The sequence below is a fragment of the Musca vetustissima genome, unplaced genomic scaffold (assembly GCF_032173495.1).
Source record: "Musca vetustissima isolate MV318-11 ecotype Yass unplaced genomic scaffold, APGP_CSIRO_Mvet_v1 utg66315, whole genome shotgun sequence".
NCBI classification, from domain to species: Eukaryota; Metazoa; Arthropoda; class Insecta; order Diptera; family Muscidae; genus Musca; species Musca vetustissima.
Window position 1 is genome coordinate 2,442 of NW_026882141.1, and position 22,285 is coordinate 24,726.

Consider the following 22,285-nt stretch of genomic DNA (forward strand, 5'->3'; position numbering starts at 1 on the left):
TTGGCAAAAATATTACATTTGCCGACATCAACGTGCTGGTGTTGATGACAATATCATATAAACTAAAAACCATTTATAAAACCCCTCCCGTCAACGTCTTCCATATGCTGCATCGCGTCCTAAACCTATCCTAAAATCTTCTACGTGTGGTGGTTACCATTCTTCATATGGTTGGATGAATTTTGAAACACTCGCACACACACTCAAAATTTTGCAGTACTGGATGCTGAGTAAGGCAGGTGAAATTCGCCGTGATGAAGCCTGTCTTGATTATGCGGGACATGATGTTATGCTGTATCCTTGCCATGGCTCCAAAGGAAATCAGGTAAGCAAGAATACAATTTCGTTTTTTGTTCTTCACTTCTTTTTTCGCACGATTAAATATTACTTTACAAGAGCCACAAGATACCAACCACCAAGGTTTATATCTTTCTTTTACCTTCTTGATATTTTAACGGACGTGGCCATATTAATAAAGAACAAGACATTTCATTATAATGATAATAATAATGATGATGATGACGATGTGGATGATTGTGATTTTTCTTTTCCGTCACATTAACGGTCACATTGTTACGAATGTTGGTAATTTATTGCGACAGTAAGGAAAAGAATGAAGGAGAGATAGATAAAGGCATAAAAAGACAAATGTTCCAAGGTGGCGTATACATTATGTCAATACTCATACGCAACCAGGGGCCAACAAATTAAAGTGAGAAAAAATACTCTTAAAAATTCACAAAACCTCAGGTCTGCTTTTTTTCTATAGAAAAAAATCGCAGACCCCCAGTTCTGTTTTTTTCAATAGAAAAAAAATCGCAGGACCTCAGTTCTGCACTTTTTTTCTATAGAAAAAAATTCGCAGGACCTCAGTTCTGCACTTTTTTTCTATAGAAAAAAATTCGCAAGACCTCAGTTCTGCACTTTTTTTCTATAGAAAAAAATTCGCAGGACCTCAGTTCTGCACTTTTTTTCTATAGAAAAAAATTCGCAGGACCTCAGTTCTGCACTTTTTTTCTATAGAAAAAAATTCGCAGGACCTCAGTTCTGCACTTTTTTCTATAGAAAAAAATTCGCAAGACCTCAGTTCTGCACTTTTTTTCTATAGAAAAAAATTCGCAGGACCTCAGTTCTGCACTTTTTTTCTATAGAAAAAAATTCGCAGGACCTCAGTTCTGCACTTTTTTTCTATAGAAAAAAATTCGCAGGACCTCAGTTCTGCACTTTTTTTCTATAGAAAAAAATTCGCAGGACCTCAGTTCTGCACTTTTTTTCTATAGAAAAAAATTCGCAGGACCTCAGTTCTGCACTTTTTTTCTATAGAAAAAAATTCGCAGGACCTCAGTTCTGCACTTTTTTTCTATAGAAAAAAATTCGCAGGACCTCAGTTCTGCACTTTTTTTCTATAGAAAAAAATTCGCAGGACCTCAGTTCTGCACTTTTTTTCTATAGAAAAAAATTAGCAAGACCTCAGTTCTGCACTTTTTTTCTATAGAAAAAAATTCGCAGGACCTCAGTTCTGCACTTTTTTTCTATAGAAAAAAATTCGCAGGACCTCAGTTCTGCACTTTTTTTCTATAGAAAAAAATTCGCAGGACCTCAGTTCTGCACTTTTTTTCTATAGAAAAAAATTCGCAAGACCTCAGTTCTGCACTTTTTTTCTATAGAAAAAAATTCGCAGGACCTCAGTTCTGCACTTTTTTTCTATAGAAAAAAATTCGCAGGACCTCAGTTCTGCACTTTTTTTCTATAGAAAAAAATTCGCAGGACCTCAGTTCTGCACTTTTTTTCTATAGAAAAAAATTCGCAGGACCTCAGTTCTGCACTTTTTTTCTATAGAAAAAAATTCGCAGGACCTCAGTTCTGCACTTTTTTTCTATAGAAAAAAATTCGCAGGACCTCAGTTCTGCACTTTTTTTCTATAGAAAAAAATTCGCAGGACCTCAGTTCTGCACTTTTTTTCTATAGAAAAAAATTCGCAGGACCTCAGTTCTGCACTTTTTTTCTATAGAAAAAAATTCGCAGGACCTCAGTTCTGCACTTTTTTTTATAGAAAAAAATTCGCAGGACCTCAGTTCTGCACTTTTTTTCTATAGAAAAAAATTCGCAGGACCTCAGTTCTGCACTTTTTTTCTATAGAAAAAAATTCGCAGGACCTCAGTTCTGCACTTTTTTTCTATAGAAAAAAATTCGCAGGACCTCAGTTCTGCACTTTTTTTCTATAGAAAAAAATTCGCAGGACCTCAGTTCTGCACTTTTTTTCTATAGAAAAAAATTCGCAGGACCTCAGTTCTGCACTTTTTTCTATAGAAAAAAATTCGCAGGACCTCAGTTCTGCATTTTTTTCTATAAAAAAAAATTCGCAGGACCTCAGTTCTGCATTTTTTTCTATAGAAAAAAATTCGCAGGACCTCAGTTCTGCATTTTTTTCTATAGAAAAAAATTCGCAGGACCTCAGTTCTGCATTTTTTCTATAGAAAAAAATTCGCAGGACCTCAGTTCTGCTTTTTTCTATAGAAAAAAATTCGCAGGACCTCAGTTCTGCTTTTTTTCTATAGAAAAAAATTCGCAGGACCACAGTTCTGCTTTTTTTCTATAAAAAAAAATTCGCAGGACCTCAGTTCTGCACTTTTTTTCTATAGAAAAAAATTCGCAGGACCTCAGTTCTGCATTTTTTTTCTATAGAAAAAAATTCACAGGACCTCAGTTCTGCATTTTTTTTCTATAGAAAAAAATTCGCAGGACCTCAGTTCTGTCAATTCTGCTTTTTTTCTATAAAAAAAAATTCGCAGGACCTCAGGACTGCCTTTTAACAGTCTCACAGACCTAATTAGAATCTTCAGTCACTGGGAATACCTCATTTATCAAAAAGTTAGCGTATACGTACTGACACTACATATACGCCCCCATGTCCTCCATGAAAAAGTAACTATTATGTTCAGTAATTCAAAACCTGATAATAAAACATTTCTATAGATAAAAGACATACAGCAGTCCATCCTCTTAAAGGATCGTCACATTGCCACATACAAATTTCCTATACATCCGCCACTTACTTTAAACCCCTATTGTTCGTTTTTAATGGCAACTTAAAAAATCTACAGTAATATTCCAACAAAGTATCTTTTCATGAGGTTTTTTTTTCGTTTGTTTGTAAAGAGCCTTTCAATTGTTTTCCCATATTTCTTCTCTCTTAACCATGGCAACTGACATTAAAATGCACACACATCCACTGATATATACATTTTGTATTGCTCATGACAAAACAATGGGCTTGGGCTACAATGGAGGTAGATAAACAATGAAAAGAAGAATATGCCACAATTACAACAAACAGAAATGAAACAAAAAATGGAAAACGAAAAGTGAAAAGCGAACGGAAGTAAGTCTTTGAAAAAACATTAATTATTAAGAGAAAGAGGTGGAAATGGAGATGAAGATGTGGCGGACGAGTAAAACAGGATACTGAGTTGTGTTTGTGTATAAAATATCCTTGTATCAGCACTCATCGTTTCAAATGACAAATTAAAATTGCTGTCCTGGTCCACATTGCAAGGCAAACAAAAAGAAAAAACAACAACAAAATAATTACCCACCTCAGCAAACCACCAGAACAGAAGAATATCCTTCATGTTCTGGTTTCATTTTGGGGTATCCTACACTTTGGTCGTCGTCGTTGTACAAGAGAGCTATATTTGCGGTTTCCTTTTTGCTCGTTTACCGCATACACAGACACACAACAATTTACAATAGTTGTATTCCAGGTATAAGAATACTTTGTGGCGAAAGGGATATTGGGGTGGTGTGAAGAGAAAAATAATTTAAAAAATAATAAAAACAAGAACAGGACATTGTTTCCAATAACAAAAAATGTGCTAGAGGGGAGTTCATTCTCAGTACTCAGGGGCCTGCATTTCTTTCTTTAGAAATACGACTTTTTTCTATAGAAAAAATCGTAATAAATGGTTTTCACGTTTAGGATTAGGGAGCGTATACTTAACGACATTAATTATTCGCCCCCATCTCCTCGATTAATAATTGTCGTTGTATACATCTACAAACTGATCAGTTTTCGCACAAAAAATAATGAAAAAAATTCGCAGGACCTCCGTTCTGATTTTTTTTATAGAAAAAAATTCGCAGGACCTCAGTTCTGATTTTTTTCTATAGAAAACAATTCGCAGGACCTCGCAGGACCTCAGCTCTGATTTTTTCTATAGAAAAAATTCGCAGGACCTCAGTTCTGATTTTTTTCTATAGAAAACAAATTCGCAGGACCTCAGTTCTGATTTTTTTCTATAGAAAAAATTCGCAGGACCTCAGTTCTGATTTTTTTCTATAGAAAAAATTCGCAGGACCTCAGTTCTGATTTTTTTCTATAGAAGCTTTTTTTTTCTAAGAGGTCTGCATTTCTTTCTTTAGAAATACGATTTTTTCTATAGAAAAAAATCGTAATAAATTGTTTTCACGTTTATGATTAGGGAGCGTATACTTAACGACAGTAATTATTCGCCCCAATCTCCTCGAGTAATAATTGTTGCTGTATACCTCAACAAACAGATAACATTTATCGAAAAAAATGCCGATATTAAAATTACAGTCAATATTTGTCTACCGAAAAAATCAGTCAGACATTTTCTCCATTATGCACATTTAAAAACTAATACTTTCTCATAATTCGGAATATATTCCTTCTTCACTTGCTATTGGGGAGCGTATACGTTACGACAGTACTTATCCACCCCCATATAATCCAAATTAGTCAGAGGCCTGCAAATATTTCTATAGAACTGAAATATTCAAGTTTCTCCAGAATTCAGAATATATTGCTTCTTAGTTGCCCTTATATTCTTCAAACTTATCCGCGCCCATATTATCCAAATTAGTCAGAGGCCTGCAAATATTTCTACAGAAACGACATATTCAAGTTTCTCTATAATTCGGAATATACTGCTTCCTTAGTTGCCCTCATATTCTCCAAAGTCTACGCACTTATTTTCTCCATGGTGCACATTTAAAAACTAATACTTCCTTATAACACGGAATATATTCCTTCCTCTGTTTCAATTGAAGAGCGTATACGTTACGCCAGTACTTATACGCCCCCATATTATCCAATGTGTGCCATTAAAAACTAATACTTTCTCAGCCAGGCTATAGAATAACGTCAGATATTTTGATGTTATCAAGCAGAAGAATTGTCACTGACGGCCTACAATTTTTTCTATAAAAATATACGCAAAATTTTGAATACAAAAAAAATAGTATTATTTTTTTCACGTGGCAAAAATATTCCCATTGGCCAACTATTTGTTTTTCTGTCGAAATAAGGGCATAATCCAATCGATAACATTCAACCTAATTCCCCAGGTTTGATTTTTAATAGAAAGTCTCCGTAATACAAGGTTTCCTCAATTATTATTGAGTAGCGTATACGTAACGGCGGTACTTATTCGCCCCACGTTCTCAATTTAAAATTACCTTGTGTACGACATTTTCTGAGCTTATCCGGATGGTCAGGAAATTCTTATCAATCTTCTAATGGCCTATAAAATATTGTCCATAGAAAAACATATTACAAGGGCCTATACAATTTTTCCATTGAAAAAAAAAATATACCCGGTGATCTACAAAATTTCTGCTATAAACCAGTAAGGAAAGTAGTAAAGTCGGACGGGGCCGACTATATGATACCCTTCACCACTATGGGTATATTAAACAGGACTATAACATAAAATTGGATGAAAAAATGTGATAAATGTGAAATGTGATATGTCAATCGACTTCAAACAAATATAAATAGGTCATCAGTTGGGCTATGTCTGCTCTTCTAGAAAACGCAACTACGTAATTCTATGCTCAATTTTGTAAGTTGTGCAAAATTTGATGTCAATCTGACTAACATGAAGAGTTTGATTGCCAATTTACTTGAAATCGGGCGAAAATATATATGGAAGCTCTATCCAAATATTGAGCGATTTCAAACAAACTTGTCACTGGTTAGGTTATACTAATTTCAGAACGTTTTGTTCCTATTGGTTCCTTAGTACGTCAATTACTTAAAATCAATCTATAATAAAAGGGAGCTATATCTAAATCTGGACCGATTTTCACGAAACTTGGCAGACATAATTCTATGCTTAATTCAGTACGTTATGGCAAATTTTGTGCAAATCGAAGGATATATAGGAACTTTGGTGCACCATTTACATGAAATCGGACGAAACTATATATGGGAGTTATATCTTAATCTGGACCGATTTTCACGAAACTTGGCAGACATAATTCTATGCTTAATTCAGTACGTTATGGCAAATTTGGTGCAAATCGAAGGATATATAGGGATTTTGGTGCACCATTTACATGAAATCAGACGAAACTATATAAGGGAGCTATATCTTAATCAGGACCGATTTTCACGAAACTTGGCAGACACAATTCTATGCTCAATTCAGTACGTTATGCCAAATTTGGTGCAAATCGAAGGATATATAGGGACTTTGGTGCACCATTTATATGAAATCGGACGAAACTATATAAAGGAGCTATATAAATCAGCACCGATTTTCTCGAAACTTGGCAGACATCATTCTAGGCTCAATTCAGTACGTTATGCCAAATTTTGTGCAAATCGAAAGATATATAGGGACTTTGGGGCACCATTTACATGGAATCGGACGAAACTATATATGGGAGCTATATCTAAATCTGAACCGATTTTCTCGAAACTTGGCAGGCATCATTCTAGACTTAATTCAGTAGGATATGCCAAATTTCGTGCAAATCGAAAGATATATAGGGACTTTGGGGCAGCATTTACATGAAATCGGGCGAAACTATATATGGGAGCTATATCTAAATCTGAACCGATTCTCTCGAAACTTGGCAGACATCACTCTAGGCTTAATTCAGTACGTTATGCCAAGTTTCGTGCAAATCGAAGGATATATAGGGACTTTGGTGCACCATTTACATGAAATCGGACGAAACTATATATGGGAGCTATATCTAAATCTGGACCGATTTTCACGAAACTTGGCAGACATCATTCTAGACCTAAATGATTAGGCTGTACCAAATTTCGTCCAAATCGAAGGATATATAGGGACCGTTTACATTAAATCGGTTAAATATATATATGGGAGCTATATCTAAATCTGAACCGATTTTTCCCAATTTCAATAGGGTTCGTCCTTGGGCCGAATAAGTGACCTATGCCAAATTTCATCCAATTCGGATAATAAATGCGACCTGTACTTTGTTTACAATTTAACATGGACAGACAGACGGACAGACGGACAGACGGACAGACGGACGGACGGACGGACGGACATGCATAAATCGACTTAGAAAGTGATTCTATGCATATTCTCAAAAGGAACCATGTGTCTATCTCGATTATTTTTGCCTGTTACAAACATATGCACAAAGACATAATACCCTGTACCACAGTGTGGTGAAGGGTATAAAAATTAGTACAGGAGACCGACAAAATATTTTCCAGTAAAAAAATATTCTGCGGACTACAAAATATTTTCTATTGAAAAAAAAAATAGTTCTGCTGCTTATAATTTTTTCTGCAAATTTTATTCTGTAGAAAATATGGCGATCTGTTGTTCTTTGGGACTGGGATAGTTTTGGGAAAGTGATATACCTTTTTAACAGGAAAAATGCACAATCGCCGGCACTAATTTTCAATGGAATGAACCCTTACTACATAGTATTTTGGTTATTATTGAGTGAGCGCATACGTAACGACAGTACTAATCCGCACCCTCAATAAAATATCTGAATAAAAAATACCGATGTTTGCCTTTAAAAATTGATACGTTCTCAGCCTATACATTTTTTTCTTTTAAAAAATGGCATCGGTGGCCTACAAACTTCTTGTAGGCCTATCTTTCTTTTTCAACAGAAAAAAATGGGCCTTCAAAAAAAAATACTTCTGCTGCCTTACAATTGTTTTCTGTGGTTCTGTAAATAAAATTTCGATATGTAGGACAAAAGCAGCCTTTTGGAGCAGTCAAAATTTGTTCATAGAATGAAATTCGAAGTCCATAGTGATTTTATGATCATTAATGAATAGTTTCCTTTTATCATTAAGGGAGCGTATACATAACGACAGCACTAATCCGTACCCATGTTCTCAATAAGAAATGAGAATTCTGAATTGATACTTTCTCAGAGAATTTTTCTATAGAACAAAGGATTAAGCCAGAGGTCTACAAAAATGTTTGTATAAGAAAAAATGGTTACTGGTGGTTTGAATTTTGTCAATGGGGAAACGTATACGTAGCGGTAACACTTATCCGCCACCATTGCCTTTAAAAGAAAAAAACATTGAGTACGTTTAAAAACTGACACTTTATCAGTCTTGTCTGCTGGCCATCGATTTTTGATTTAGAAAAAACATGTGATCATGAACCTGCAAAATAGTTTTCTATAAAATAGAACAGAACTGAGGCACTACGACTTTTTTCTATAAAAAAGTCTGTGGTACTATGTTTTTTTATGTTTAATGAAATTCGAAGTCCATAGTGATTTTTTATAGAACGAATCATTAATGAATAGTTTCCTCTTATCATTAAGGGAGCGTATACATAACGAAAGCACTAATCCGTACCCATGTTCTCAATACGGAATGAGAATTCTGAATTGATACTTTCTCAGAGAATTTTTCTATAGAACAAAGGATTAAGCCAGAGGTCTACAAAAATGTTTGTATAAGAAAAAATGGTTACTGGTGGTTTGAATTTTGTCAATGAGGAAACGTATACGTAGCGGTAACACTTATCCGCCACCATTGCCTTTAAAAGAAAAAAACATTGAGTACGTTTAAAAACTGACACTTTACACAGTGACACATTTTTCAACTTTAAAATCTTGAACCAATCGAGACCCCCAAAATCTTGAAGCTTGTGATGGTGGAAGAAAATCCCTAGCTGGGTTTTGCATTATTAGCTAAGGTTTTCTTTTAAATTAATTTTTAATATATTGAGTCTATATCTCGTGAACTATTCGAAATATTGCTTTTCTCTCTTAAGCAATATTCTTCCTCTTAATTAGATCTAAAAATTTTTTCTTGAGATAAAATCAATAAAACATCACCATCATACTGAAAATATCATATGGCAGCGACATGTCTTCGAAAAAAACCAAAGGGCCCAAACATTTTAATTTTTACTTTCATTTTGTACCTATTTATTGAAAAAGCATAGCAATTTTTATTTCTATAAACATACTATTGGGAGTGATTTTTTTTGGTTCATTTTGATGAATTTGTGAGGCTATAACTATGTGAAGGAGTCAACCAATGAAATCGGGGTTTTAAGAAGAGTTGTTTGATTTGCTATTGGCTATCTTCTTGTCATATATTGTTTGGTCGAGTCAGTAGCAGTTTCTGAAATAAGTGTGAAAAAACATGGAAAAAGTATGTCGAAATTTTAATTTTTTTTGCAGTTGTGCTATTTTCAGTATGATGGTGATGTTTTATTGATTTTATCTCAAGAACAAATTTTTAGTTCTAATTAAGAGGAAGAATATTGCTTAAAAGAGAAAAGCAATATTTCGAATAGTTCACGAAATATAGACTCAATAATAAGTACGTATTATTCGAAAATTGTTAAAATCCACCTCCAGTCGAATATATTAAAAATTAATTTAAAAGAAAACCTTAGCTAATAATGCAAAACCCAGCTAGGGATTTTCTTCCACCATCACAAGCTTCAAGATTTTGGTGGTCTCGATTGGTTCAAGATTTTAGTGCTGCACAGTGTTATCAGTCTTGTCTGCTGGCCATCGATTTTTGATTTAGAAAAAACATGTGATCATGAACCTGCAAAATAGTTTTCTATAAAATAGAACAGAACTGAGGCACTACGACTTTTTTCTATAAAAAAGTCTGTGGTACTATGTTTTTTTATGTTTAATGAAATTCGAAGTCCATAGTGATTTTTTATAGAACGAATCATTAATGAATAGTTTCCTCTTATCATTAAGGGAGCGTATACATAACGAAAGCACTAATCCGTACCCATGTTCTCAATACGGAATGAGAATTCTGAATTGATACTTTCTTAGAGAATTTGTCTATAGAACAAAAAATTAAGCCAGAGGTCTACAAAAATGTTTGTATAAGAAAAAATGGTTTCTGGTGTTTTGAATTTTGTCAATGATGAAACGTATACGTAGCGGTAACACTTATCCGCCACCATTGCCTTTAAAAGAAAAAAAAAACATTGAGTACGTTTAAAAACTGACACTTTATCAGTCTTGTCTGCTGGCCATCGATTTTTGATTTATAAAAAACATGTGATCATGAACCTGCAAAATAGTTTTCTATAAAATAGAACAGAACTGAGGTACTACGATTTTTTTCTATAAAAAAGTCCTGTGGTACTATGTTTTTTTATAAAAACTGTCCTGAGGTCCTCCAAATATTTTTTATAGAAATAAAGCAATCCAGAGGTCCTGCGAACTATTTCTATAGAACTAACTGTCCTGAGAGTCTACGATTTTTTTTCTGTAGAAAAAAGGCAGTCCGGCGATTTTTTCCTATAGAAAAAACTGTCCTAAGAGTCTACGATTTTTTTCTGTAGAAAAAAAGGCAGTCCTGAGAGTCTGCGATTTTTTTGCAGAGACTTTCAGGACAGTTTTTTCTATTGAAAAAATTCGCAGGACCTCGGGACTTTCGTTTCTGTAAAAATATTTTTGGTAAAAACAAGCAGAACTGAGTTTCTGCGATTTTTTCCTTTGGAAAAGCAGATCTGCGGTCCCGCGATTTTTTTCGTAGAAAAAAGTAGTCTTAAGGTCCTGCAAATTTTTTTCTATAGAAAAAGCATTCCAAAGATCCTCCAAATGGTTTTCTATGCCAAAAAAAGCTGTGCTAAGGGTCTGCGAAGTTTCTTGTATAAAAAGAAAGCAGTTTTGCGAACTCTTTTACAGGAAAATAAGACAAAGACAAAGTCCTGCGATTTTTGTCCCGTATTCCTGCCATCTTTTTGCTGTTTCCTAAATTTTTCTTATTAAAATTAAGTTAAGTTCGTCCTTAGTGTCGTATATGTTACGGCAACACTCATACGCCAACGAGCACTTCATAGACTATAGAAAAGTTATTTATATCTGGGTATGTCCCCTTATCTAATCACCCCATCCTAATCTAACCTGGCAAACATTGTATCGCAAAACAATAAACCACACGAAAAAAACACCAGAAGAGAACTCCAAAGCAAAGCATTAAAGCAAAAGGATAATGAATGTCGACTATTACAATAGACGTTTGAACAAACATATTCTTGTAAATCTCTGCATGGGCACACATAGATCCTGAACACTTAAGTGGGTGTGTGTGTGTCTACGTGTGTATTTTATATGCTACCCCAAGGACATCCGACAATAGATAGCTCGTGCTCCCACTCTTGTATTTCCTCTGTAGACTCACACACATAAGTGTTCGTTTATCTGTGGTTGTTGTTGTTGTATGAATTATGATTAGAAATATTAAAAATAAATTTCCTCAAGGCTGTTCTGTCTCCTTAGATTATTAGTTTATATGGGTATGGAACAGCGGGAGAGCGTAAATATGTTTTGTTACGCTTTGGCAGGATGTAAAAAAACACACACACAAAACAAAGGGGAAGGATGGTGTGAAGGATGTGGCTTGTTTGGCAATAATTGTCAGAGGAAATAAGTTATTAAAGACAGAGATTTCTAGTTGCCACAATTTTATATAAAGGAATGGGGATATTATGGGGGTGGAGGAATGGGAAAACGATGGAGAGTTTATTTTGAAAGGAAATTCTTTAAGAATACATTTTAAAAAATACATCCATCAGGATTTTTTCTATGGAGAAAAGTAAGTCTTGGAGAACTGCTAATTTGTTTCTATGGAAAAAAGTACTATGGAAAAAAACCAGTTTTCCAGGTCTGTGATTTAACAAAAATGCAGTCCTGAAAAAGAAAGTAGCGGCTGTTGCGACGAATTTGGAATTTTTCATAATCAGTCTATGTCTTCAAAGGCAAATGGAAATAAAATTAAATTTTATATGGGCAATATGGCGTATACGTGTTGACAACAGCAATACGCCATGGTGCACCACAGAAACTTGACAAATTTCCATATTTTTAAACCTAACCAAAAACTTTTTAAATTTAAAATTAAATAATTTTTTCTGTTCCTCTTTTTTCTTCCCTTTTTCCAGTTCTGGACATTCAACAATGAAACAAAACAAATCCGCCACGGCTCATCGGACAAGTGTTTGGCGATTAATGAAAAACGTGATAAAATCGTTATGGAAGAGTGTAATGGTGGCCAGCTGCGTCAACAGTGGCGTTTGGAAAATTACGACCCATCGAAATTGTGAGGTTACTTTTTTGGGAATGGTACCCAATTTATACCAACCTCACTGATGCAGCAGCACAATAGTAACTATGGCCAATGGAAATAGCAAAAATTGAAAACCCGCAAATGGAAACGCAACCATTACAAACGACAACAATAATCACAAAAACAAATATATACACAAATGTGCAATAATTTTCAAAGGAAATTTTGTAAACAAAGGAAAAACAAAAGACAAAGGATTTTTCTTTTTGTATAGAAAAGAAAAAAAAGAAAAGCCTAAAGCTATAAATGAATGACGACTGTTTGTAGTAAAAAGTAGGAAGTAAAACTATGAGAAAACAAAATGTGAGTCCCCGTAGTAAAAGTGAAAATATAATTTTAATAATATATAAGTTAGAGTTTAGTGATTTTTTTTTAGTTAAATTTGTTTTGTTTTTGAATGAAAGGAATTTTATTTTTAATTTGAATAAATTTTTAGTTAGGATTTTTTTTTTAATTTTCTACAAAGAAATGGGAAAAAATCTTCCCAATACTCTTTGCAATATTCTATTATAAAGTGATGACAAACAAAGGCAATTTCGATAGATTGCTAATTTTAAATATTTCCACATTATACGGATTAGTACTACCCCTAGAAATCTAAAATCATATTTGAAAAAATCTATGATGACCAAAAACTTCATTGTTTCAAAAAAATTCAATTTTGAAAGCCTAAAATTAAATTGTCCCTTGTGCCGTATAAGTTTTGACAACAGCAATACGTCCTGGCGTTCGTTAGAAACAAACACATTTTTGAGTATACTTTTAGGCGCAATTTCAATAGGAATCGTCATGCATTTTTTATATTTTGCAAATTATCAATGCTCTACTCGCACAAGAAGTATAGATCTTTCGAAAGCAATACAAATTAAATTAAATATTGCCCACCGTTTCGTATACGTCTCGACAACATCAATACGCCCGGTGTATTGTAACAAATGCTTCATTTGGGATAATTTTTCATACGCCATATCTTAAAATATATTCGACAAAAATATATATTTTATGATAAAAGAGCCGTAAAACTATTGACATACCTCAATATCTAACGTATACTTCTACATTAGATTCCAATTAAAAATATTCAGTTTACAATTTCCAAAATCACTGTGAATTAAATTAATTCAAATATTGTCCCGTGTGACGTATACGTTTGGACAATATCTATACGCCATGCTGTACTTTGAAACTTTTTATCTACATTACTTTCCAATTAAAAATATTCTATTTACTCTTTCCGAAACCAAGGTCAATTCAATTAAATCAAATATTGTCCCGTGTGACGTATACGTTTGGACAATAGCAATACGCCATGGTGCACTTTTTTACCATAACTTTGTAGCTATTAATTTCAGTTTGAATTCTGAAGACAAAATGTTGGCTATAAAAAATAGTCCTTGTAGCCTATAAACAATAAATAGTTCAGCTGCTTATGATCTTTGAAGTTTCCTTTATTTCTAATTACAAATATTCTTTAAATTAGTCCTTGTAGCCAATAAAATATTGCCTTTTAAATAAAAATAGTCCCAATATTTTTTCTATTGAAAAAAAGTAGTTCAGCTGCTTATGATCTTTGAAGTATCTTTTTTCCAATTACAATATTCAATTTACCCTTTCCCAAACCAATATAAATCTAATTAAATCAAATATTGTCCCGTGTGACGTATACGTTTGGACAATAGTAATACGCCATGGTGCAATTTTTTAATTTAACTATGTAACTATTAATTTCGGTTTGAATGCTGGAGACAAAATTGTTTTCTATAAAGAAAACAAATTAGCCCTTGTGGCCTACAAAATATTTCCTTTCAAATAAAAATAGTCATGATATTTTTTCTATTGGAAAAGTATAGTTCTGCTACTTATTATCTTTTTTGTGAATTATTTTCTGTAGAAAATATTGCGCTTTATGATTCTTCGGTGCTTGAACAGTTTTGGGAAACTGGCGTAGTTTCCTTAATAATCATTAAGGGAGCGTATGCGTAACCGCAGCACTAATCCGCACCCATGTTCTCAATAAAAAAAGTTCAATTGTGTACTGTTTAAAACTGATACTCTCTCAGCATAGACAATTTTTCTATAGAATAAAACGTCTAGAAAGGATCCTTATTTCGTAGATTCCTCAGTAATCATTGTGGGAGCGGATACGTAACGGCAGCATTAATCCGCACCCATGTTCTCAATAAGAAATTACAATTGTATATCTTTAAAAACGGATACTTCCTCAGCCTAGACAGTTTATTTATAGAAAAATGGGTACCTGTGGGTACCATTGTATAGGAAAAAAATTGTCCCGGACACAATTTTTTTAAAAGAAAAAAATGGTTCTGCTGCCATCTGCGATTTGTGTTAGTAGACATAAATATCGATCTGTGGGGCTGGAATAGTTTTAAGTGACTAGCATTTGATAAAAAATAATTCGCCGTCGTTTGTCATTGGAAAGATCCTCATTACACAGTTTTCTCAGTTATCATTGAAGCAACGTATACGTAGCGACAGCACTAATCCGCCACCATTCTCTCTAAACTGAAACTTTACCACCCTAGTCTGGTGGCCATCGATTTTACAATTGTATACCTTTAAAAACTGATACTCTCTCAGCCTAGAAAAAAAAATTTATATAAAAAAAGGGCTAGAACGAATCCTTATTTCGTAGCTTCCTTAGTACTCGTTGAGGGAGCATATACGTCAGCACTAATCCGCACCCATGTTCGAAATAAGAAATTACAATTGTGTAGCTACTCTCTCAGCCCAGACAATTTATTTAAAGAAAAAATGGTACTGGTAGCCTATTAAAATGTTTGTATGGGGAAAATATTTGTCCTGGATACATATAAAATTTTTTCAATAGAAAAAAACTTGTTTTTCTGTTGGAAAAAATGTTTCTGCTGCCATACGATTTTTTTCTGTAATTCTACGATTTTTTTTTTTGTAGAATAAATAGCGATCTGTGAGACTGGAATAGATTTAAGTGGCTAGCATTTGATAAAATAGAATTCGCCGCCGTTCCTCAATAGAAAGATCCTCGTTTTAGTCGTATACGTAACAACAACAATAATTCGCCACCATTGTCTCTGAACGGACTTTTAATGCTGAACGCTAGCCTCCAAAATCCTGAATGTTGGTAATTGTGTAAGTGGTTTTAGAATATCAAAAAAATTGACTTCAAATCCTCTGAACTCCATTGCTCAAAAATTACAAATTGCAATCTAGATCATGTGTCGTATACGTCTTGACAACAGTTATACCCCCAGGTGTACATACCAATATGTGAATAAAAGGTATATTAGAGAGAGAGAGATTTTTTTCTGTACGATTTTTCAGACTTTATTTCTGAAAATACCCAAATACGTAATGGCAAACAAAAGAAGAATAAGTTCCAGGTGGCGTATACATTGCGACAACGCTAATACGCACACTAGTACCCCCAACAGACATTCAATATATTACTGTAAATATGAACATGTAGAGGGCATAAAATACCTAGGTCTTATAGGAAATTTTCAATGGAATATTTGGCGTTTATTCCAATTCCTCAAAAATGATGTCCTATTAAAATAACCTCCTTGAGATCGCTGGTATTTTCGAAAGAAACATTTATGTTTGATATTTATTTAAAACCCATGCAATGATTATTCCTTCTTCTATTCTAAAACCTTCTTGACACAATCCTTCCTCCTAAAAAATATACCCCTTTAGACGAAGCATTTTGGGTCTTCATTTGTTAAAGGATTTTTAGTCGTATAAGTAACGACAACACTAAGACGGCATATAGTACGATGAGAATTATGTCCTATTAAAATAATCAACTTGAGATCGCTTGGGTTTTCGAAAGGAACATTTATGTTTGATATTTATTTGGAACCCATGCAATGATTATTCCTTCGTCTATTCTAAAACTTTCTTGACATAATCCTTCTTCCTAAATAATGTACCTCATTTGTTAAAGGATTTTTAGTCGTATAAGTAACGTCATCACTCATACGGCATATAGTACTATGAGAACGAAAATTAAGCAATTTTTTGTCTAGAAGTTTGTCAAAATATTCCTTTCTTTTGCTTATTTTATATTGTCTAATAAAAATATTGAAAAAAAAAAATCTTTTACTGCCCAACCATTCCCTTAGTTTAATTTCAAAGGTCTTAGGTCGTATAAGTAACGACAACACGTATATGGTCCATTGTACTAAATGAAAATTAATTAAATGGATTATCGAAATTGCCGATTTGTTTGTCAAATTGAATATTTTCGTTCGTTATTTTATTTCTTTTATTATTATTATTTTTTTAATATCCAAAAACTATAAATATATATTTTTTTCTCTGCCAAACTTTATAACATTAAATATGTGTTCTTTTTTAATTCAATTTTTATTATACAGAAATGTGTATAGTATCAGAAGAAAAAAAAAACTATATAAAAAGACTTTAGTTACAACAGCACAAAAAAGCATATACCTATATAAATATTAATGTAAATATTAAATATTTATATTAAAAACAAAGTAAAATAAAAAAGACAATTTTATATATTAAGTACATAAATAAAAATAATATAAATAATAAATAAATATAAGGGAATCCAAGAAAAAACCAAAATTATGATAGGAAAAAAATTGTTTAGAAAATTAATTAAAATTTTTTTGTTAATTTTTTTCTTTAAAAATATGTAAATATATTGATATAAAAATTAAAAATAACAAAAAAAAAATCCCCTTACAAAGTTTTTTGAGGAAACTAATTATTTTGTTTTCGTATATATGTAAGAGGTTAGTGATACCCTTTAAGCATTCCTGTAAATTAAAATAAAAAAATCAACACAAAGGAAATTGTGTGAAATTAAATGAATTTTTATATAAATAAAAAATACAAAAAAATAAAAAAATTATAAAAGCACAAATCTTGCCAAAACTCAACAAAAGAACGAAACAAAACCGATAACCAATACACAAATATACATAAATTACATAACTTCCATTAAAATACGTCAAGAATATAAAAAATATTATGAAGACACCATAAATATATATAAAAAAACTCATAACATATCAATATAGATAACCTCCTCCTATAAAACTTGAAACACAGCATGTAATTAATAAAAAAAAAAAGAAAATAAAAAACCATTAAAAATATTAGTTATAAATAAATAGTATAAAAATATTTAAGAAATATAAGCCAACTACAGCATTTGCTATTATAAATAAGTTATTTTGTTTTTTATATATATTTTGTCTTTTATAATTATTTTCTAGCAATTATTTCAATTTATTATTTTAATTTTTCTTGTTAATTTTTAATTTTTTTCGATTTATAAATTTTATGTTATTCCTGTTAATCTGATTATATTATAATTTAATTATAAACATTCCATAGCAAATATTTTTTTTTCTTATAAGAAATCTATTTAAAAAATTAAAAAAAAAATAAATAAAAACTATGTGAAAATATCTGCAATTAAGTCCCTATTATATTTAAATAGTTTTTCTGTTAAAACATTTCTATAAAATTACATTACTGAAATACAAAAAAAATATTAAGAATTAATAGGAACGCTTGCAAGTGTTATGCATTTAATTTTATTTTTTTATTTAGTTAAAAAAATAACAAATTACAAAAAATATATATAAAATTATAAACCCCCCCAAATTTAGCTTTAAATTACATATCCTGATTAAAAATCGCTTTAAAGAAAATCTTTCAATAAAAATATTATTTTTGTTTAAATTTGTTTTGTTTTTATTTATTATACGATTTTTGGTTCAAAATTAATTGCTTTGTGGAACTATGCTTTATGAAAACTATCATACGCGTGTTTTGTGGCGTATAAGTACTGACAGCAGTAATACGCTCCGTGGTACTTCATCAATAAATTTTATTTAATTTTCGTCAAATGTGTATGTTTTGTTATATATATATATATATATAAAGATATATATATATATATATATATATATAAAGATATATATATATATATATATATATATGAAAATATATATATATGAAGATATATATATATATATATATATATTTTTTATTTTGGGAATATTTTAAATCAAAAATGATCTACACTATTTTCTCAGCATCAATCGTCACAAACCTTATTGTTCGAGTTTATTCATGCAATATCGAATGTATTTTAATGAAATAATTACGATCTTGTCATTTCAGTTCACATATAATTCAACATCTGTGATTATTTTATAAATGACTTTTCAAGTACCACTATAGTATTAATTTATCTGCACCAATTGACATGAGCCTTTTGTGCGATTTTCACATTGTGCTGGTTTCAACGACGTATAAGTTATAACAGCAATAATACGTCTTATGGGATGTTATCCATAAATTTAATATATCACAGCTTTTTCTTTAGAAATGGAAGCGGCTTAGAAGAAAATTCAACATTTTAGCGCCAAGAGTGGAGTAAATAAATTTTGTTAAAAAAAAAACCAGTAAGGAAAGTAGTGAAGTCGGGCTGGGCCGACTATATGATACCCTTCACCACTTTGGGTATATTCTACATATGTATCCAGCTTAGCAACATCATTTTAGACTTAATTCAGTACTTCAGTAGTGTTGGCGTTTTATTTTGGGATACCATTTGTATTTTGTTTTTATAAAAAAAGAACTATTTATTAGTGGGGAATGTATGGCATTGATTGCCGAGGGGTAAGGCAGGGAAGACCATAGTTTCGGATCACGCCACTGATCCTCATCAGTTCCCTTAGTTTTTTGTTGGGATATTCTCCCCAGAAGCTATTGCTTCTATACAAAAAACCTTTCAAACCCAAATGTCTCTTGTAACAACGCGAAGTTCTTAGCTGACCAACGTACCCTATACCAAAATTCGTGCAAATCGAAAGATATATAGGGACTTTGGTGCACCAATTACATGACATCGGACGAAAATATATATGGGAGCTATATCTAAATCTGAACCGATTTTCACGAAACTTTGCAACATCATTCTAGACTTAATTCAGTACGCTATGCCAAAATTCGTGCCAATGAAAAGATTTCCAGGGACTTTGGTGCACCAATTACCTACAATCGGGCGAAAATATATATGGGAGCTATATCTAAATCTGAACCGATTTTCACGAAACTTTGCAACATCATTCTAGACTTAATTCAGTACGCTATGCCAAAATTCGTGCCAATGAAAAGATTTCCAGGGACTTTGGTGCACCAATTACCTACAATCGGGCGAAAATATATATGGGAGCTATATCTAAATCTGAACCGATTTTCATGAAAGATATATAGGGTCTTTGGTACACCAATTACCTTAAATCGGATGAAAATATATATGGGAGCTATATCTAAATCTGGACCGATTGTCACGAAACTTAGCATACATCATTCTAGACCTCATTCATTACGCTGTGCCAAAATTCGTGCAAATCGAAAGATATATAGGGACTTTTGTACACAATTTACCTTAAATCGGACGAAGATATATATGGGAGCTATATCTAAATCTGAACCGATTTTCACGAAACTTGGCATACATTATTCTAGTCCTTATTCATTACGCTGTGCCACATTTCGTGCAAATCGAAAGATCTATAGGGACTTTGGTACACAATTTACCTTAAATCGGACGAAGATATATACGGGAGCTATATCTAAGTCTGAACCGATTTTTATGAAATTTTACACACATCATTCTAGACCTAATTCATTAAGCTGTGCAAATTTTCGTGCAAATCGAAAGATATATAGGGTTCGTCCTTGGGCCAAACAAATGAGCTGTGCCAAATTTCATCCAATTCGGATCATAAATGCGACCTGTACTTTGTTTACAATTTAACATCTACAGACGGACAGACGGACGGACGGACATGCATAAATCGACTCAGAAAGTGATTCTATGCATATTCTCAAAAGGAATCATGGGTCTATCTCGATTATTTTTGCCTGTTACAAACATATGCACAAAGACATAATACCCTGTACCACAGTGTGGTGAAGGGTATAAATATCTTAGCCCAGATGAGGTGCATTTTTGATGGAAGAAAATTTCTTAACACAGGTATGTTAAATTTTCATATATAGAAAAAAACTTCTGGCCAGTTGAAGTGTGCGACTTCAGAACCCCCATGGTTCGGATGTCACTATTTTCTACAGAATAACTCCCAGCGCGGCTAAGAAATCAATGGCGTATGAGTTATGACAGCAATAATACGCTCTGTGGGATATTAGTGAACACATTTCTTAATGTTTTTAAACCTCAGACCAGTATATAAATCTCAGACCAGTTGAAGTGTTCTTTTCAGCAGAAAAAGTGGCCTCACGAAAAAATTCCTTTGCGAATATTCGCAGAACTAAACTGCGTTTTTTAAATAGAAAAATTTTTGTAACTCAGAAAAAATTTCAATTTTTTCTCGAAACAAGATTTTCTCAGCCGAATAAAGGTGACCCCAGCCCAAGATGAGTGCTTTTTTGAATGGAGGAACATTCCTCAACCCAGGTATGTTGAATTTTCCTATATAGAAAATATCTTCAGGCCAGTTGAGGTGCATTTTTTCAATACAGAAAAAAAAAACAAAACCTTGTCAACTTCAGCCCAGGTTTTGCTGTTGCTATTTTCTACAGCCCGGCTAGGAAACCAATGGCGTATGAGTTATCCCAGCAACAATGCGCTCTATTTGAAATATCTTCATTTTTTAATTGTTTGTCATTTTAAGAAATCGCCTCTGAAAAATTTCCTTCGCCAACCTTAGCAAAGCTGAACTGCGTTTTTTTTTCTTAAAAAAATCCACAACCAATTTTCTCAGTTGATTTTCTATAGAAAAAATCCTCCACCACAACTTTGGCGTTTTTCGTGAGAAAAACATGTGATCCCGGCTCAGAAACCTATGGCGTATGAGTTATGATATCAATAATACTCTCTATAGGTCGTTATCCGAAAAAAAATCCTCAGCCTTGGGAAACCTATAGAGTATGAGTTAAAGCAGCAATTTTATATTTGTGTACTATTTTTCATATAAATCCTCTGTCCTGGGTTTTCTGCAGAATTAGTAGGACTCAAATGAAGTTAATCAGTTTTATTTTAGTGTTTTTCCTAGAGAAAAACTTGTGATTCCGGCCGACAAACCTATGGCGTATGAGTTATAATATTAATAATACGCACAAACGAGTTATAATATTAAAAAGCTGAGAAAACCAGGGCGTATGCATTGCGAAAGAAATAATACGCTCTGAGGTCGCCGTCAAAAAATGTCAAAAAATTCATCAGCTGTATTTTCAACAACAAAAATGACATTCCCACAGGGTTATGAAAGCAATAATACGTCCCTGTTTAGATTTTTTTATGATTTATGGTGTTTTTTATATAGAAAAAAATCCTCAGCCCGGCTCATATACCTATGTCGCATGGGTAATGACAGCAGTAATACGCTCTGTGGGACACCAAGTATTTATTAGTTTTTATATATAAAACCTCGACCTAGCTGTGAAATAACTCCCTCAGCATCCCTCTCTTTAAGGCAAGTACTTCTTAGCGGTAAAAATTCATCAGAGCAGATAGTGTAATTTTTCGTATATAGATCCTCAGCCCAAACTAGGTATTTTTCTCGATAGGAAACAATTCCTAAGTCCAACTGAGATGCTTATCTCAGTTGGACTTAGGAATTGTGAATGGTCACAGCAAATCAATGGAATATGATTTTTTAAACAGGACTTATTTTATTGTCCTATAGAAACAAATCTTGGTCGCTGAGGGCTAATTTTTTATTGAAAAACATTTCTCGGTATTTGAAGGCTAATGATTTGTATTGTATTGAAAAGAACTAATCATTAAATAAGAACTATTTTTCTATAGAAAAATTTCACCAATCAATGGGGGTTGCAAAAGTCATCTGTATATGGGCAATATTGCCAATTTTTTAACATAGC

The 22,285-nt window shown here is 32.6% G+C and overlaps 1 protein-coding gene across 1 annotated transcript; it reads left to right on the forward strand.

Annotated features, from left to right (window-relative positions):
• Window positions 1–217: 217 nt before the first annotated feature.
• LOC133328346 (putative polypeptide N-acetylgalactosaminyltransferase 9) lies at window positions 218–12,460 on the forward strand (the record flags this gene model as incomplete). The annotated part of the gene is made up of 2 exons (XM_061536916.1): window positions 218–325; window positions 12,201–12,460. Coding segments are annotated over 2 exons (270 nt in total), but the record flags the coding sequence as incomplete, so codon positions are not given.
• Between the last annotated feature and the right edge of the window lie 9,825 nt (window positions 12,461–22,285).